Consider the following 20172-nt stretch of genomic DNA (forward strand, 5'->3'; position numbering starts at 1 on the left):
CGGTCAGGTGTCTCAGTCCTTGTGTTAGACAGTGTCCCAAATATTTTACCTTAGTTTGGCATAATTGCAACTTGTCTTTGGAAACCTTGTGTCCTGTGTCTGAAAGATGAAACAGGAGCTGTTTCGTATCCTTCAGGGATGCTTCCAGTGAATCTGAACACAGTAATAAATCATCCACATACTGTATCAATACTGATCCACTCTCTGGTTGGAAAGACTGTAAACAATCATGCAAAGCCTGAGAAAATATACTTGGACTATCTATGAAACCTTGTGGTAGTCGAGTCCACGTGTATTGGACTCCTCTGTATGTGAATGCGAACAAATATTGGCTGTCAGGGTGCAGAGGTACCGAAAAGAAAGCGGAGCAGAGGTCAATAACAGTGAAAAATTTGGCAGTGGGAGGAATTTGCATTAGGATGACAGCTGGATTTGGCACTACGGGGAACTGACTCTCAACTATTTTGTTAATCCCCCTTAGATCCTGCACTAGCCTGTAACCCCTCCCCCCACTCTTTTTAACAGGGAAGATGGGACTATTGGCAGTGCTGGACGTTCTTACCAGAATGCCCTGTTGTAGCAAGCGCTCTATTACTGGGAAAACTCCTAACTCCACCTCTGGCTTCAGAGGATACTGTGGGATTTTTGGAGCTATCCTACCATCTTTTACTTGTACAACTACTGGAGCTACGTTTGCCATTAATCCAGTGTCCTGTCCGTCTTTTGTCCAAAGTGACTCTGGTATTTGAGATGTCATCTCTTCTACTTGGGATGGATTCCTATTTGTCATACTGGAATGTGACATTAATTTTGATGGGGAGTCTAACATGTCTCGTACTTCCTGAGCGTGATTCTCAGGTATGTCCAAGAATACACCTTCAGAAGTACAATAAATGACGCACCCCATTTTACATAGTAGGTCTCTTCCCAGGAGATTGGTTGGTGCCGATGCAGCCAGCAAGAAGGAATGCTTGGTATGCAAAGGCCCTATTGTAATCTCGGCTGGTTTGCTAACAGGGTAATGCTGGACTACTCCTGTTACTCCCATGGCTGGAATGGTCCTACCAGTGGTTCTCATGCCCACTGTCGAATTTATCACTGACTTGGCCGCCCCTGTGTCTACAAGAAAGTTTAAAGTTTTACCAGCTACATTGATTGCAATCTCTGGTTCACTTCCAAGACTGGCAATCAATTTAACCGGCTGCAGATTACAGGTATGGCCACACCCCTATTGGGTATGCTGACCCCCCTGAATCCCGCTGGCAGCAACTACTTGGGGGGGAGGTAGCTGGGAACTACCAGAGGCATGCCAATCTCTGTTCGGGGGGTATCTTTTTGTTTCCCCTGTATGTGGCTCAAAACTCCGCCTCTGTGGACCCTGCTCCCAATGTCTTGTGTTGTGTCGTTGTCTAGGGGGTTGAAAAGATCTTTGTACACTCTTTGTTCTACAGTCTCGTGCATAGTGTCCCTGTCTGTTACAGGAATAACAAGTTATTTCAGTTGACTTACTTACAGGATTCGATGGTACATACGCAGGCTGCTTTGTGGTCAGCGCCTGTATACTTACTGACATTAACTTATCACTTTGCGATTCTCGGTGCCTGGTGATGTTTCTGTCGTGATCAATAGCAGCCTCTCTCAAAGTGGACACTGACAGACCTCGCCAACATGGTTGCGTGGTCTGTACCCTAGCCTTTAATGTTTCCTTTAAACCATCCATCAGTACAGATACTGCTACTTCTTGGTGGTTTGGGTTGGTCTTAATGTCTTCTATACCAGTGTATTTTGCCATTTCTAATAGTGCCCGGTGAAAATATTCTGTTGCCGTTTCGGACTCTTTTTGTCTAATGGAGAATATTTTGTTCCATTTAACAACGGCTGGGAAATACTCCTTTAGCTGTAAATTTATCCTTTTTACGTTATCTTTGTTGTACACATCTGAAAGCGGTACATCTTTATCTAGTCCACAATCAGCCAAGAATTGAACTGAGTCGACATTTGAAGGTAAACAAGCTCTTAGCAGTATCTGCCAATCTTTGTGGTTGGGTTCTACAGTGTTCCCTAGATCCCTGATGTATTTTTGGCTAGCAACTAAGTCTTTCCTGGGGTCAGGAAATTCGGACACTATGGTTCTTAATTCCATTCGGGAAAATGGAGTGTACATGGCAATGTTCCTTATGGGAGTGGCTCCTGATGCATCTGTTTTCCCATTGGGGACTGCTATTACTCTAACAGGGTTAACTCTAACAACCTCATTCTGTGTAGATTCTACAGCTTGTGGTGAAATTGTTTCGGTATAATGCATGGTGCCGTACTTACCCGTTGACACGACCTCACCTATCCCTCCGCTAGGGGCCTTCACTAATCTCGTGAGTGGTGCAGTTCCTACTGTGGTTTCTGATATGGTGGCCGCTAGAGAGAGTGCTGAAATTGTTGCCGAATCGTCTTCTTGATCACACTCCTGGGGAAAGTTCAGAACAGGGTACAACTTGCACGGGTCAATAATTGCATGGGTTACTTGGTTAACATCATTAACATTTACAAGGTTGCTAAGAGTTTGTGTTTTACGCCCCAGTGCGTTTTTCTCCGCAATCAACTTCTCTCCTGCAATGTATGGTGGAGGCGGGGCTGTGGCTATCAGTTTCCTGACTGCCCCAGATCCCGCCGCCAGAGCCAAACCTCTCTGTATCTCACCTTCCTGTTGCCATAACTGTAAGTAATCATGATGCTGGATTCGTCTCTTTGTTGATTTTATGAGACATATCCTCCTCCTTAAATTTTGTAACACTTCTGGACTGAAGCTACCTATTCTTGGGAATTTCTCCCTGTTTCGTACAGTCATTCTCTCCCATTCATCACATAAAACCTCTGTGTGACTTCCATATTTCTCACACATGATGTACCTTGCCGACCCAACTGGTCGGTTCTCTGAATCAACCCGAACCGAGGTTGATCGCCCCCTACCTGAACAACTGGCCCCCATAATCTGCAGGTGTTGCTTACTACTCCTTTGATCTTTATATCACGGTCTTCAGCGAACCCTTACAGCAAACCAAATTATTCAAAATAGGCCGGCGGTGGCGGTTTACCGAGTACCCCACTCACTCGCCCACCTCGACCAATACGACCTGATCACACCGATATGGTGCTGGCGTACTCGATACAGGGCCCTACCAGAAACCTTCTGTTTACTGGAACATATGAGGGTTACCCGCAGGACACTTACTCTTTCCAGTAAAGGTGGGGTTGTTAGATAGTTCCTGAGTGACCAGCGAACTTCCCTTCAAAAATAAAAAATTACACAAATCACGTCAGAATGTACAATTAGCGTTTATGACTTTTGTACGCAAAATGATACTAGTCAGGTTTACTAATGCACACAATGACGTGCGGTACAATCGTTCAGTACATAAGCACTACCTGTTATGTACTGAGAGATCAGTGGAATCGAAAATTTCGGCTGCGAATTCCTTCAGCCAGAGCTTATATGGCCTATATGGGTTTTGCACCAACCCCCGGGGTTGTGCCTCTTACCTTTATAGCGGACCTCTTTGTCTCCTTATGACCTCCTGGTCTTGTCTGTACGACCTCCTGGTCTTGTACTGGTCCGCTATACTCTAATGCTCAAATATTATGTTTAACCAGGGATGCCTCCCTAGCCACCGTATATGTCACTTACACGTATGTCCCTTACGAGTACCCGATTTCCTTTTGGTTCAACCTCTAAGTTATATAAACTTATGTGATAAAAACACACTCACTCAACACATGTACACTTTCGTTTCAATATCTATTTCTGCGCAGAAATTTTCTTCAGCCCAGCTGTGTTACCAATTAGGAGCAGGATCTGTTAGACTAAATTTCAGATTTTCCAAAAATAGACTTGCGTTATTTATCGCCTCTTGCGCTATTTACCGCTTAGCGCTAACCATCGCCTTTGCGTTAATTATCGCTTTGCGCTAAAATTTCAACTTTTCGTGATTTGAGCTACGTGGGCGTAACCGGACGCTCCGTTGCGTAATGCACGCTGCGTGCGTCGGCCTTTGGATTGCGTACGCTAGTCTTTGTTAGAGACACGTGTACGCAATGCAAAGATCCACCGTAACACCATATACTTTTATCAATGTAGACGATCCCTGATCATCTACCGCGTACCCCACTGGCTTTGCCTTATCTCCCAGGCAAACCTGTGTGTTTCTCTACACTTTTAACTATTACCTCTATTCTTAAACTATAAAATAACAGCAAGTCTCTTTTAGCACTTTTCTATCAACTATAAAATTGGCAAACAGGATAGTGATATACGAAAATGAAAAAGAAATGCAGATATATGTATGCGTGCGTGTGTACGCAAGACAGAAGACAAATAGTTTTTTTTTTTTTTTTTAAAGACACAAACGTTTTGTTCTTACCTCCGGTTCCCGGATTCCTTCAGCACTCTTTATCTAAGTGAAGCAGACGCTTATCCCGTCAGCACTGCGAGACAACCTCCCACCCTTTGCTGGGGGATAATGTCTGCTGATCTACCTAGTGCAGATATGTGAAGGACAGGACGAGCCGCCAATTGATAAAGCTGAATCTATTTATCGTATAAATATCCCTTTAAGAGGTCTAAGAACACTGTACGCTGACTATTCAAGAAGTACCGTAAGGGTACGCTACTTGCGTAACGATCGCTCAGCCGTAGGCGAGACGCTCAAGCGTCGCGTTCGCTCACGGCCCAGAGATCACAGACTGGCACACTATTGGCTACAGACAAACGTAATGATTCGCTATGGCGTAGCGGACGCTCGAGACCACGAGGAGATCACCAGCGGCGCAGACGCTCACAACGCTATACCTTGATATCTATACCTTTAACAATGAGATACACAATATACCTTTATGTGGAGACAGTGTGTAAGTGCAACCTGGTGTAACCTGATTAACTACAAAGCTGCTTGAGCGTCACCGACGCTCTGTGAACACTTAACACTATGAGAAAATACACAGATACTTGTTTAGGGTCCAAAGCCTATTAAATGTATTATAACTAATATACTTGTAAAAAGGAATCACAGTACAAATGATACACTACAATATAACAGAGACTTCCTAACCAAATAACTACACTATAAATACAATACAATACAAGTCGAGATACTTTAAGGAAAATATGGGAGAAAGAGTAGAGAGAGAGAGATGAGATGAGAGAGATGGCTCACAGTAAGACAATATGATCACGGAGAAAAACTTACGCATAAGGGGAAACGATCGCATGCGCCTGGACATCCAGCACCCGATTTTCAGCAATGAGAACCGTTGAAGAGTGAGAGCTGGATGTGGTCGGCCTGCCTATTTATGCCCCACACACAATGCAATCTAATGGTCCCTACAATCTTGTCGTCCATTGGACACAGGAATTCGGCTTCGCATCATAACAAAAGGTCATTGGGTAATTCATACAGGTGGGCTGTGACGATTTCAAACAGCTCAGGTGGGTGGGAAACTGGGTTTCCCGCCGCATACCTGAGTAAGAGTAAATAATAGTAATGGACATAAACTTCTTATGTCCATAACTATTCGCACGAGCGATTAATACGCTCCAAACCAACACCGGAATATTGCTATTTAAATACTCTTCCGATGGGTACCAAACACTACTGTATGACTCCTGTTAGACCCTTCCTACAATACAAAGAGGGATCCCTCCGTTTAGGGACATTCTATATTAACCAAACTTTCAGAGTCTATCAAAGGGACCATGATCTATAAACTACGTTAATTGTGGAAATATGTAACGATTGGGTCGCACGCTACGACTACATACTCTTTACCGTAAATACGCATACCGATGCGAGCGGGTGCACGCATCAGCGGGTATGCGCTATCACGGGAAAGCGCACGCATGCGCAGCGCGGACCAGCGTGAGGTGCAAATATGGCAGCATGTATAGGGATATTTTTCTGACTTTGACACCCTAATATGAAATGTGCTGCTCTTACATAATAGCCCTTTGTAAAAACAAGAATGGATGAATTGCAGTCAATGTGATCACGTGAATGCACACAATGTCCCAACCTCTGTAATCATCCATGTATTATTAATGGTCTCATGAGAGTACTAGCATATATAGTAAAATGACCTCCCTTTGTGCATACTCGCATATAGTAGATATATTATTCATAAACAATAGCTTCATTACCACAGTGCTGAGAAGCTTGCACTCATGCATGCCAACAACAGTGAGTACTGTATCCAGTGGATACATCCGTGGGTGTACTTTGCTCTAGAGTCTAGACCATTACCTTTCATGAGAAAGGATGTTCACAGGATGATGAGTGATTGATAACTTCAAAGAAATCAGTGTCCAAGTTCATCTGAGCATATCCTCACATCTACTCGCAGCAGCCAGATACAGCATGGGCTACGGGCATGCCTATTGTGTAGTGCAAGTTTTGCCTGCTAGTTACCATGAAGGATAAAAAACACTGGATTAAATGGCTGTTTCTACAGCCACAGCCACAATTGCCAGTACACACACACAATTATCCATTACGCAGATTCTTCTTCTTTTTTAGGTTTAAATGTAAAAAATAATAATTTAATAAAGAGCAGCACAAAGGATAATATGACCTTTACTTTGATTTCAGATGTAGTGCTCAAAGTGCAAGTAAAATAACTAGATGCAGTACCCGGCTCCTCTCTGATAAAATATATATATATATATATTACAGTTTTTCTCCACATACCAGTGGAAAAAGATAGCACTCTCCAGACTTGCGCGATATGATGTCAAAAATTCAGTCATTTATTCAGAAGTTGGGTTCCAAATAACTTCATGTCACAAAAAAGTATAATATATACAGAGGGCTCACCAACGTTTCGGTCCTCAACCGGGACCTTTCTCAAGGTACACGCCAGACAATAAACAATCAAGGCAGCAGTAGCATCATCAGCCGCATTGAATAAGGAACCAGGACCTGTATAGAGCCTCCCAGGCCCCCTATATATACCTGTGTGCTAATGAACGGTCAAACATGTGGAACTACGGCTGGGCGCGTCACTTCCGGTGGGACCGGAAGTCGCGTACCGTCCCGTGCCGCGTCAAGTGGAATTATTCGAATCGGACATCAGTTCATACTCCCCATAGCTGACGTTGGGGAAGTATGTTGTTGAGTCCGCCGCGAGCAGCCGCACTGTATGTGCGGCTGTGATACTGGTCACCATGGCAACCCGTGTTCTATGCAGTGTCACTTCCGGTAAGGACCGGAAGTCATGCGTTCCACCCACATAGCGCTGTGCGTTCCACTGGTAACTATCCGCGTCAGGAACCCAATAACAGGACACTAAGTGATCACATCCCTCTGGGGGGAAAGGTGTCTAATCGGTGGATCCAAAAACTTTCCCTCCTTTTTAGTGCCAAGGTGCGGTCTCCTCCCCGGACGGGAGGTGGTACCCAGTCGATCAGCTTACACCTGAGATTGGATACCTGGTGTTGATGTGCAGTCTATGTGGATTCATTTTTGCAACAAATAGTACAACAGTCTGATAGCTACATCAGGGACAGCATGGACTTTCTCACCAAACTCTCCGATCTACCACAACTACGCGGAGTTGTCCGGTTGGCAACTCTAGACGTCTGTTCATTATACACCATCATCCCGCATGAAGAAGGTCTGCAAAAACTGAGGGAGGCCCTTAGCGCCAATCCTCCAGCCATTCCGCCGATTGACTTTATTATCCAATTAGCTGAAGCAGTGCTGAAGTTCAACCATTTTTCCTACCTGGACAAGCACTACGTACAACTATCAGGGACCGCTATGGGTTCAAATTTGGCGCCGGCCTATGCCAATATCTACATGGCAGCCTACGAGAAGAAGCACATTCTGCCATTATTTGGGGTTCATATATTGATGTACAAACGTTTCATCGACGATATTTTCATCCTCTGGACTGGGACGACTGAAATGTTTAACCAGATGGTCGCGACGTTGAATGAACTAGACAACCCGGTTAGATTCACACACCATAATTGACGACCATCATATCAACTTCCTTGACATCACGGTTACCATAGAAGATAATGTGATCAACACGACACTCTACAGGAAACCGACCTATAGGAATACTCTCCTCCTATCCACCAGCCAACATCCACCAGCACTTAAAGAGAATCTGCCCATCTCACAATTCCTGAGAGTGATGCAAAACAATTCCAACCCAATGAACATGGAACAGCAGTTGCATGATATGTCGCTGAGATTCCGGGAACGTGGATATTCTGATGGCTGCATACAACGTTGTCTGCGCAAAGCCCGTGAAAAGCCCATAGTTACCACCTCCCGTCCGGGGAGGAGACCGCACCTTGGCACTAAAAAGGAGGGAAAGTTTTTGGATCCACCGATTAGACACCTTTTCCCCCAGAGGGATGTGATCACTTAGTGTCCTGTTATTGGGTTCCTGACGCGGCACACTGTCCCGCTCCCTGACACCGCCCATAGTTACCAGTGGAACGCACAGCGCTATGTGGGTGGAACGCATGACTTCCGGTCCTTACCGGAAGTGACACTGCGTAGAACACGGGTTGCCATGGTGACCAGTATCACAGTCGCACATACAGTGCGGCTGTTCGCGGCGGACCCCAGGGGCGGACTCAACAACATACTCCCCATAGCTGACGTTGGGGAAGTATGTACTGATGTCTGATTCGAATAATTCCACTTGACGCGGCACGGGACGGTACGCGACTTCTGGTCTGCTTCTATGCTGCTGATGATGCTACTGCTGCCTTGATTGTTTATTGTCTGGCGTGTACCTTGAGAAAGGTCCCGGTTGAGGACCGGAACGTTGGTGAGCCCTCTGTATATATTTATACTTTTTTGTGATGAAGTTATTTGGAACCCAACTTCTGAATAAATGACTGAATTTTGACATCATATCGCGCAAGTCTGGAGAGTGCTATCTTTTTCCACTGGTATGTGGAGAAAAACTGTATTGTACTATGAGTCTGACCCCTCGATTGGATCAGGCTTTGATTTGGCACCCCAGCCGTTGTGTGTCGGGTGAGAGTGTGGGACTTCACACACACATATATATATATATATATATATATATATATATATATATATATATATATATACACACACACGAAAGGCTAAATTGATTATTTACTAAGGCCCTCATTCTGAGTTGTTCGCTCGCTAGCTGCTTTTAGCAGCATTGCACACGCTAGGCCGCCGCCCTCTGGGAGTGTATCTTAGCTTAGCAGAATTGCGAACGAAAGATTAGCAATACTGCTACTAAATAATTCTTTGCAGTTTCTGAGTAGCTCCGGACCTACTCACAGATTGCGATCAGCTCAGTTCGTTTAGTTCCTGGTTTGATGTCACAAACACGCCCTGTGTTCAGCCAGCCACTCCCCCATTTCTCCAGACACTCCCGCGTTTTTTCCTGACACGCCTGCGTTTTTTAGCAAACGCCGTGAAAACGCTGAGTTGCCACCCAGAAATGCCCCTTTCCTGTCAATCACACACCGATCAGCAGTGCGACTGAAAAGCGCCGCTGAAGCCACAGCAAAACTGCTAAGTTTTTAGTAAAATAACTAAGCGCATGTGTTCTGCGTACCACGCGCATGCGCAGTTAGCAACAAATCGCAGCATAGCAAAAATCGGCAACGAGCGAACAACTCGGAATGACCCCCTAAGTGTCTTGTTTAAAAAGTACAAATTTGGGAGGATTTAAATCAGTGATAATAGTACAATTAAATAAGGTGTGTTTTGTATTTGATATATTAAAGAATTGAAGGTTGCTGCCAAAACTGTCAAAAATCAACAGATTTGAAATGCTGCTTAGTAAATGAACCCCAAGAAGTTTTGCATTCAGTACATCAGCATTCTGCACACACCTGTTCAAATTTGAACTTAGGGGGTCATTCCGAGTTGATCGCTCGCTAGCAACTTTTTGCAGCGCTGCAATCAGATAGTCGCCGCCTATGGGGGAGTGTATTTTGGCTTTGCAAGTGTGCGAACGCTTTTGCAGCCGACGGCGCAAAAACGTTTTTTGTAGTTTCTGAGTAGCTCTGGACTTACTCAGCCGCTGCAATCACTTTTGTCTTTTTGGTTCCGGAATTCAAGTCAGACACCCGTCCTGCAAACGCTTGGACACGCCTGTGTTTTTCCCAACACTCCCAGAAAACAGTCAGTTGACACCCACAAACACCCTCTTTCTGTCAATCATCTTGCTATCAGCTGTGCAAATTGATTCTTCATTAAATCCATCACCCAGCGCTGATCCTCTTTGTACCCGTACGACATGCCTGCGTATTGCGGTACATACGCATGCGCAGTTTTGCCGAGATTTATCCTGATCGCAGCGTTGCAAAAAGTTGCTAGCGAGCGATCAACTCTAAATTACCCTCTTAGTTCACAATGATCAGGGTATCAGGTAAACAATAAACCACTGGCTGGAGGATCCAGTGATAATGAGATGCACAGAAGAAGCATCAGTCATCATGCTTATATGTCTTGAGTGTTATTGCAACATTTAATATTTTAATGATCTATTTGTGAGAAAGGTCTAATGCTACTATTCAGTAATTTAGTACAAATGGTCAGCCTTCTCATTCTACCTCCTCCTCCTCCTCCCTTGGTTATGTCATCAGCTCTTTTGGCCTCCAATATCACCTGTATACTGATGACAATTTTTTTACTCTCCTCCCTTACGTCTATATTCTGTCTCGTGTTTCCAGTTGTCTTTCTGACCTCTCATACCAGATGTCTAAGAGCTATATGAAACTTAGGGGAGGATTTACTAAGCAGTGATAAAAGTGAAGAAGTGAGCCAGTGGAGAAGTTGCCCATGGCAACCAATCAACATTGACATGACATTTATAATTTGCATACTATAAAATTATACAGAGCAGCTGATTGGTTGCCATGGGCAATTTCTCCACTGGCTCACTTCTCTACTTTTATCACTGCTTAGTACATTTCCCCCTTAATATGTCTAAAACTATAATCATTGCCCACTCCCATACGGAATCTACTCGCCTCCCCTCATGGGCGCTTTAAGAGAGGAGGAGGCCCGTATCCAGCTTCCTCAGCCCGGGCCGCCACCTCTCTGCTTGCAGCACTGTAGAATCTGAGCAGTGGAGGGCTCAGACTCTAATGCGCATGTGTAGATCTCCAGGAAAATAGCGCAGTGGTCATTTCCCTGGTGATTTATCTGCTGCGCATATGCAAAACTCCAGGAAAATGGGGTGCGCGCCATTTTCCCTGTGACGTCAATGCCTCCACTCTGTTGATGGCAGTACACTTCCCTGTCTCTCAAGCCAGCTGCCTGGGAGTCATCCTCAACTCCTCCCTCTCCTTCACTACCCTAGCAGGGTCTAGGTGGCTGCCCTGTTGCTGCCACCTGGTGCTTGTATTTGTCTTGTAGGGTGCCTGGAATGGCAGGCTAGAGAGCCACAACAGTGCTGCCTAGTAGTGGTGAATTTCCCATTAGCCACACAAGGCACGTACCTAGGGGCGGCACTTGTGTAGAGGTAGCGGGCGGCACTTGGATGATTGTGTTGGTACTGTAGGCCCAAAAAGTATCAGCAACTGCAAAATAATTCCACTGCACTATACCATATGCCATCTTGAATGGAGATCAAACAGGTAGGACATGCACACTCTGCCCCTGTAAGCTGTCCTGCTTAGTAAATCTGTATGTACAGATGTGTCCTGATATATCGTTGCTGCGTACCGCATAGCGGGCGCCATGCAACTCGCGCCAGCTCCTTGCGCTATTACTCCCGTTATAAGTTGCGTTGTAAATGTGACGTCACGTTATAATTGTAACGTTCATTCTACTTTCTGTCCACCAGATGTCGCTTTTCCTAAACTCTACAGCGCATGCCTCAAATAGCCAACGGACCCTTCATAGCGCCGCCTGCTGATTGGCTGTCATTTATTGTGACAATGACGAACCATTAATCGCTTCCCTTTATATGGGAATTATTTCGGACTAGCTTTGCGTTTCAGTCACTACCAGATGGTCTCCAGCCACACTGCCGCTCGATCACGCTAGCTATGGGACTTTTTTTTTTTTTAAGCACTCCGTTATAACACATGACATATAAACCCGGAGGGCCCACCACTGCCATGGTTGGCTGTGGCCTAACGAGAACAGCGGCCGCCTGCAATGCTTGAATACCCGGGTTCGATACAGAGTTCGGCACCCGTTTATTATTTTATTTTTTATTTTTTTATTCTTTTTTAATACAATACTTACAGTATCTCATGAATGCACAGTATGACTACCAGATGGTCTACAGGCACGCTGCCACCCGATCACGCTAGCTATAGATATTGTCGTTATGTTCTTTACAAATAGCCGGGTAGCATTAGCATAAACACTCTGCACTGGAGGGACAAAATGCTTTATTCCTGGAATAATTAAATTACCTGTGGGGAACTACAGTGTACTGTAGTTATTTGAATATGAAGGTGTTTCACCAAAGGTGGTGGCTAGCATTAAGATTGAAGTCCAGGAACACAACATTCTGTACAGTATACTGTAGGGGATACAGTAGCTGCCACCTCTAAATATGAATCTACTGTACCTAAAAATGCTGCCTTTAATAGTAAAATAAACATGGGGGAATACTGTACAGTATGTGTGTTTGGCACTTTGGGGGCATACTGTACAGTATGTGTACCTGGCACTGTGGGGGCTTTACAGTATGTGTATCTGGCACTGTGGAGGCATACAGTAAGTTTATCTGGCACTGTGGGAGCATACTGTACGTGCAGGGCTGGTTCCACACCTTGTGGCGCCCAGTGCGAAAGTTTCCACTGGCCCCCTCCCCCCCCTCTTCTCCCCCCCAGGCAAAACAGTTAGGCAAAAAACACGGGGAATGGCTTCATAGGGGAGGGGCATGGCCACAGTTATGCCCCCAGATTTGCCCCAAGTAGTTGTGCCCCCCAGTTGATTTTTCCCCCTGTAGCTGTGCCCCCTGTTGCTTTGCCCCCAGTAGATTTGCCCCAGTACTTGTGCCCTCTGTTGCTTTGCCCCCATTAGTTGTGCCCCCTGTTGCTTTTCCCCCAGTAGATTTGCTCCCTATTGCTGTGCCCCCTGTAGCTGTGCCCCAGTAGTTGTCCCCCCTGTTGCTATGCCCCCTGTTGCTTTGCCCACAGTAGTTGTGCCCCCTGTTGCTTTGCCCTCTGTAGCTGTGCCCCCTGTTGCTTTTCCCCCAGTAGTTGTGCCCCCTGTTGCTTTTCCCCCAGTAGTTGTGCCCCCTGTTGCTGTGTCCCAGTAGTTGTGCCCCCTGTTGCTGTGTCCCAGTAGTTGTGCCCCCTGTTGCTTTGCCCCTAGTAGCTGTGCCCCCTGTTGCAGTGTCCCAGTAGTTGTGCCCCCTGTTGCTTTGCCCTCTGTAGCTGTGCCCCCTGTTGCTTTGCCCTCTGTAGCTGTGCCCCCTGTTGCTTTTCCCCCAGTAGCTGTGCCCCCTGTTGCTTTGCCCCCAGTAGATTTGCCCCAGTACTTGTGCCCTCTGTTGCTTTGCCCCCATTAGTTGTGCCCCATGTTGCTTTTCCCCCAGTAGATTTGCTCCCTATTGCTGTGCCCCCTGTAGCTGTGTCCCAGTAGTTGTCCACCCTGTTGCTATGCCCCGTTGCTTTGCCCGCAGTAGTTGTGCCCCCTGTTGCTTTGCCCTCTGTAGCTGTGCCCCCTGTTGCTTTTCCCCCAGTAGCTGTGCCCCCTGTTGCTTTGCCCCCAGTAGATTTGCCCCAGTACTTGTGCCCTCTGTTGCTTTGCCCCCATTAGTTGTGCCCCATGTTGCTTTTCCCCCAGTAGATTTGCTCCCTATTGCTGTGCCCCCTGTAGCTGTGTCCCAGTAGTTGTCCACCCTGTTGCTATGCCCCGTTGCTTTGCCCGCAGTAGTTGTGCCCCCTGTTGCTTTGCCCTCTGTAGCTGTGCCCCCTGTTGCTTTTCCCCCAGTAGCTGTGCCCCCTGTTGCTTTGCCCCCAGTAGATTTGCCCCAGTACTTGTGCCCTCTGTTGCTTTGCCCCCATTAGTTGTGCCCCATGTTGCTTTTCCCCCAGTAGATTTGCTCCCTATTGCTGTGCCCCCTGTAGCTGTGTCCCAGTAGTTGTCCACCCTGTTGCTATGCCCCGTTGCTTTGCCCGCAGTAGTTGTGCCCCCTGTTGCTTTGCCCTCTGTAGCTGTGCCCCCTGTTGCTTTTCCCCCAGTAGTTGTGCCCCCTGTTGCTTTTACCCCAGTAGTTGTGCCCCCTGTTGCTGTGTCCCAGTAGTTGTGCCCCCTGTTGCTGTGTCCCAGTAGTTGTGCCCCCTGTTGCTTTGCCCCCAGTAGTTGTGCCCCCTGTTGCTTTGCTTCCAGTAGTTGTGCCCCCTGTTGCTTTGCCCCCAGTAGTTGTGCCCCCTGTTGCTTTGCCCCCAGTAGTTGTGCCCCCTGTTGCTGTGTCCCAGTAGTTGTGCCCCCTGTTGCTTTGCCCCCAGTAGTTGTGTCCCCTGTTGCTTTTCCCCCAGTACATTTGCCCCCTGTAGCTGTGCCCCTTGTGCCCCCAGTTGATTTTCCCCTGTAGCTGTTCCCCCTGTAGCAGTGTCCCCAGTATGTGCCCCCTGTAGTTGTGCCCCCTGTAGATGTGCCCCTAGTATATGCCCCCTGTAGTAGTGCTCCTTGTAGCTGTGTCCCCAGTAGCTGTGCCCAAAAACATGGGTGATGGCTAGCATTAATTAACAGTGTGCCCTGTTGCTTTGCCCCCAGTTGATTTGCCCCAGCAGTTGTGCCCTCTGTTGCTTTTCCCCCAGTAGATTTGCCCCCTGTTGCTGTGCCCCCTGTAGCTGTGCCTGGGTGTAGTATGGTATGCCAGCGGTCGGGCTCCCGGCGACCAGCATACTGGCGCTGGGAGCCCGACCGCCGGCATACCGACAGTGTGGCGATCGCAAATGAGCCCCTTGCGGGCTCGCTGCGCTCGCCACGCTGCGGCCACGCTATTTTATTCTCCCTCCAGGGGGGGCGTGGACCCCCACGAGGGAGAATAAGTGTCGGTATGCCGTGTCGGTATACTGTGCGCAGGGATCCCAAGAGCCGGCATACTGAAGACCACCCGCTGTGCCCCAGTAGTTGTCCCCCCTGTTGCTGGCACTGCACTACTGTAGGCATTGTTTGTAAGGAACACTACTGTGGCTGTTATGTGTAAGGCTTCAAATTGTGTGCGTAGAGGGGGTGTGAAAATATATTTACAGTTTGATAATATGAAATTACTGTTACAGTATTCAGTACTGTATGTGCAGGACTGTGTCTAAGGACACTGTAATTATTTTTTGTACCCAGAACGTCGGAGGATACAACAGGACCGAGCCCGGCGACATGGCTTTACAGCCATACCAGGCACAAGCCCAGCAACCAGTAAGTCCTGTACTCTCTTTATTGTGTCCTTTTTTTTTTTCCATTTAAAGTAAAACGTTAAAGGTAGGGTGGTATGGTAAGTACTGTATACTGTGTTATGCTTTACTACCCCAAAAGATACTGCTGGTCCTGCTGATTTTGCTTAGTTCGGGGAACAATGTGTTTGCTTACTGTGGGGGGGGGCGGGGGGCAATGTGCTTTATTCCTGTGGGGTTGAATGCTTCTGTTTGATCACTGCTGGGGACAGTGTTAATGCTGTAGGCAATGTGTTTGATACAGTAACTACTGTACAGGGACCAATGGTTTTTATTATTTTTCCACAGTGACAGACCTCCAGGCAGACCAGGGCCCATCAAGCCCTCCGGCTTCCACCTCCTCCACCACCACCACCCGGCCAGTGGACGTACATGTAGCCAAATCCTCAATAAGTAAGCAAAGTCAAAAGGCAGCAGGGAAGAGGGCTTTGGCTAAGTCACCTCCAGGGATGGTTAAGTATAGGCATCGCTGGTGGAGGTTAAGGATAATCTATGGCAAGAAGGGTTAAGGCTAAGCTGTGGAGGAGTTTTTGGGGTTAGGCTGCAGAAAAGGTGGGTTAAAGGTAGGGGTATGGTAAGTACTGTATACTGTGTTATGCTTTACTACCCCAAAAGTTACTGCCGGGCCTGCTGTTTTTGCTAAGTAAAGGGAACAATGTGTTTGATTACTGTGGGGTGTGGGTGGGGGTGGGGGTGGGGGTGGGGGGCGGCAATGTGCTTTATTCCTGTGGGGGTGAATGTTTCTGTTTGATCACTGCTGGGGACAATGTTAATGTTGTGACCAATGTGTTTGATACAGTCAATACTGTACAGGGGCCAATCTGTTTTATTATTTTTCCACATTGACAGGCCTCCAGTCGCACCTGGGCCGACTGCGCCCTCTGGCTGCCTCCACCACCACTCCACATTCAAGCATTCCTGGACCCTCAATAAGTAAGCTAAGTTAAAAGGCAGCAGGGAAGAGGGCTTTGGCTAAGTCACCTCCAGGGATGGTTAAGTTTAGGCATCGCTGGTGGAGGTTAAGGATAATCTATGGCAAGAAGGGTTAGGGCTAAGCTGTGGAGGAGTTTTTGGGGTTAGGCTGCAGAAAAGGTGGGTTAAAGGTAGGGGGTATGGTACTAAGGGGGTAATTCTGAGTTGACCGCAGCAGGAATTTTGTTAGCAATTGGGCAAAACCATGTGCACTGCAGGGTTGGCAGATATACTGTAACATGTGCAGAGAGAGTTAGATTTGGGTGGGTTATTTTGTTTCTGTGCAGGGTAAATACTGGCTGTTTTATTTTTACAGAATAGGCTATAACACAGTTCAGCACACTTCCGTAATCCAATTCCACATGACATTTCCCACCACAATCTCCTGACAGAACATTACTTCTTAAGGGGGGTACTCACGGGAGAGATGTGTGCTGAGCGATCTTAACACAGACCGCTCAGCACACATCTCTCACCCCGCTCAGCACAGCGCGATGTGCTGAGCGAGGGGGAAAGCCGACGGGGGGCCGCTCACTTCACACAACGGTGAAGTGAGCGACTCGCTAGATTGAGCCTGCATGCAGGCTCAATCTAGCATCGGCGATAGCGATGTGCGGGGCCGCGCATCGCTATCGCTGGAGGGCATACACACGGCAGATCCGTGCTTAAAATCTAAGCAATCTAGCAAGATTGCTTAGATTTTAAGCACGGATCTCTCCGTGTGTACCCCCCTTTAGTCTGGGAGCAGAGAGTCTCTTCTAGCAACACAGAGACCCAGATAAATCCAATATAATGGGTCCCCAAGCCGATCCCTGGCAGAACATTACTTCTTAGCCTGGTATCCAAGAATCTCTCTTCACCTCTCTGGGTAGCTCTACTTACTGTATACTGAACCTCCCAAAGCTTCATATTGCTGGGGTGTGTGTGACCACTGTGTCTTAGGATCTTACAGCATTGGAATACAATACATATTCTAATCAAGGTAATTACATCAGCCAGAGAGCCACCCTGCCTGGTCAGCTCACTTTTGGACAATAGGGAGTAAACAAACATAGAGTAGACAATGGTACCTTATATGACTCACCCTCTGAGGGGTCCACTGCGGTGTATGAAAACAATAGGAAACTACAGTACAGTAGGTGTAACATAAAGTAAATATACAGTAGGGTACATTATCTAAAGGGTAACAGATAACATAACACAATTGCATATACTGTATTAACAATATTTACAGTAGGTTGATTTAAACACAGTATTGGGTGAGCACCAATGAACTAACAGACAAATTGGATACAGTATACTGGATATGGATATACAGTAAAAAGTACAGTACATGCAGTATTTGACAGGGGAAATGAGGCATACTGTAGCAGGGGGCAATGTGCTTTATTACTGTGGGGGTGAATACTTGTGTTTGATTGCTGTGGGCAATGTCTTTGATACAGTAACTACTGCACAGGGGCCAATGATGTTTATTTTTTTTCCACAGTGAGAGTCCTCCAGGCTTACCTGGACCTACTAGGTCCTCTGATGACCACCACCACCACCCCACCATCCGGCATTCCTGGACCCTCAATAAGTAAGCTAAAAGTCAATAGGCTGCAGGGAAGAGGGCTTTGGCTTAGTCACCGCCAGGGATGGTTAAGTGTAGGCATTGCTGGTGGAGGTAAAGGTTACTCTATGGCGTGGAGGGTTAGGGCTAAACTGTGGAGGAGTTTTTAGGGTTAGGTTGCAGAAAATGTGGGTTAAAGGTTAGGGGTATGGTAAGTACTGTATACTGTGTTATGCTTTACTACCCCAAAAGTTACTGCTGGGCCTGCTGATTTTGCTTAGTACGGGAACAATGTGTTTGCTTACTGTGGGGGGGCCAATGTGCTTTATTTCTCTGGGGGTGAATGCTTCTGTTTGATCACTGCTGGGGACAATGTTAATGCTGTGACCAATGTGTTTGATACAGTAACTACTGTACAGGGTCCAATGTGTTTTATTATTTTTTAACATTGACAGGCCTCCAGGCTGACCAGGGCCCACTGCACCCTCCGGCTCCCACCTCCACCTCCACCACCACCACCGCCACCACCACCACCACCGCCCAACCAGGACCAGAACAGAGGGCAATCTTTCGAGGGGTACAGTAATAATAATTTGTTTTACATGCATACTGTTCATAAACTTTGAAGTGCTGTACAGTATACTGTACAGTACTCAACCTGTGTTACTGTTCTAATACTGTACATTGTTTTTTTATTTTCACAGAGCAAGTCCGGCAATTGCTTCTGATCCTGTGGGCGGTGGTGAACAGAATCTTTCAGCTTATTTTACAGCACATTTAATTTTTGTTGATTTCTTTCATGGTTTTTTTTTTTTTATTAAACTTTTTCTAGTTTACAGTTCTGTTTTGTGTTATTTTCTTTCCCCCTTAGTAGAGAGAGTCTACAGTGCACTGTATAATGTATCAGTAACGAGCCTTGAAACTCCCCCCACCCACTTGCTGTTATCACTACAAAGTCCATCCAGTTTTCCTGTCAGTCCATCAATTTGCGCTTGAAGGTGAGTCACCTTGCCCAGAAGGTCTCTCACCAGCCCTGGGGTTGTGCTCCAGAATAGAATGCTTTGGTTTTCACCATCTTCACACTATGCAGTGCACTCTACAATACACAATAATAAGACTCAAGTACATGTACAGTACAGTAGTAACAGTAAAGTAGCAAATTATGGTTCAATTACAGTACTACAGAGCTTTGTATGAGGGTGTGCAAGCTTGTTCGTGAAGTACAGTACTGTAAATGTCTGGCGAGTGTTAAATTACAGTACATACTGTACTGTAGACGTGAGTCGCAGACATGGCCACATTACAATGCCAGGGGCTGGAATTTCATGTAGAACATACTGTAGCAGCATGTTAGGCAGTGAAAACAGTGGAGAAGTGAAGCAATCGGCATTGTGGTAACATTTATAAATTGCATACTATAGTATAAAATTATACCGGGAATGTGATTGGTTGCCATGGGTAACTTCTCCACTTCTTCATGTTTGTCACTACTTCATGACTAAGGGGCTAATTCCGGCCCAAAATGTTGCAGGGCTACGATCAGGCACACAGATATGGTATGCGGGGTGACTAGACCCCAGGGTTGTATTTAGGGGTCAGAGCAGCCCTGGCAAAGTAAAGAACTGGTGCCCCCTCATATTTGAAATAGGGAAGGCACGTGTGGCAAAAGAGGGGCGTGTCCACTCAATAGTACCCCAAATCAAATTACAGCACACAACAATAGTGTGCCTTACTCACATAACGGAGCACAGTAACTCTAGTGCTCAGTTTAATAGCAGCGACAGTCACAGCTACAGGAGAGGAGGGGGCCCACACACAGTCAGCGATGTACTCATTGATAAATGAGGGAGCCCAATGTACTGTATTTGCTTATCCTTTCTATTTTGGGTATACAGTATCTGAATGAGCCTAATAAGAAGTACAGTATACTGTTAGATGCAGTATGTTCCAGGTGACACATTCACCCAATGTGACTGCATTCTGCCATGCAATCTTGGGTGATAATACAATATTTAATACACCAATGCATTTCATTGTGTTCTAGGACTAATGACATCCAAACAATTATATGAATTCAAACAAAATACAGTATTTAAAGAAGGGGACATTTGTGGGTAGTAACTGGCCGTTTTCAGAGGAAAAATAAGAATTTACTCACCGGTAATTCTATTTCTCGTAGTCCGTAGTGGATGCTGGGAACTTCGTAAGGACCATGGGGAATAGC

General features: G+C 46.4%; 1 protein-coding gene across 4 annotated transcripts in view; it reads left to right on the top strand.

Annotated features, from left to right (window-relative positions):
• LOC134935313 (probable serine/threonine-protein kinase dyrk2) overlaps positions 1–18769 on the top strand; it is a 169360-nt gene extending 150591 nt beyond the window's left edge. For all 4 annotated transcript variants that reach the window (XM_063930460.1, XM_063930458.1, XM_063930461.1 and 1 more), the window contains 6 exons: positions 15315–15389; positions 15713–15817; positions 16274–16357; positions 17886–17975; positions 18404–18525; positions 18653–18769. In XM_063930460.1, coding sequence (XP_063786530.1) covers position 15389; positions 15713–15817; positions 16274–16357; positions 17886–17975; positions 18404–18525; positions 18653–18676 — 426 coding nt within the window. In that variant the 5' untranslated portion in view covers positions 15315–15388 and the 3' untranslated portion in view covers positions 18677–18769. The remainder of the gene's footprint in view (positions 1–15314; positions 15390–15712; positions 15818–16273; positions 16358–17885; positions 17976–18403; positions 18526–18652) is intronic.
• The last annotated feature ends 1403 nt before the right edge of the window (positions 18770–20172 follow it).

Source organism: Pseudophryne corroboree, chromosome 6, assembly GCF_028390025.1.
Source record: "Pseudophryne corroboree isolate aPseCor3 chromosome 6, aPseCor3.hap2, whole genome shotgun sequence".
NCBI classification, from domain to species: Eukaryota; Metazoa; Chordata; class Amphibia; order Anura; family Myobatrachidae; genus Pseudophryne; species Pseudophryne corroboree.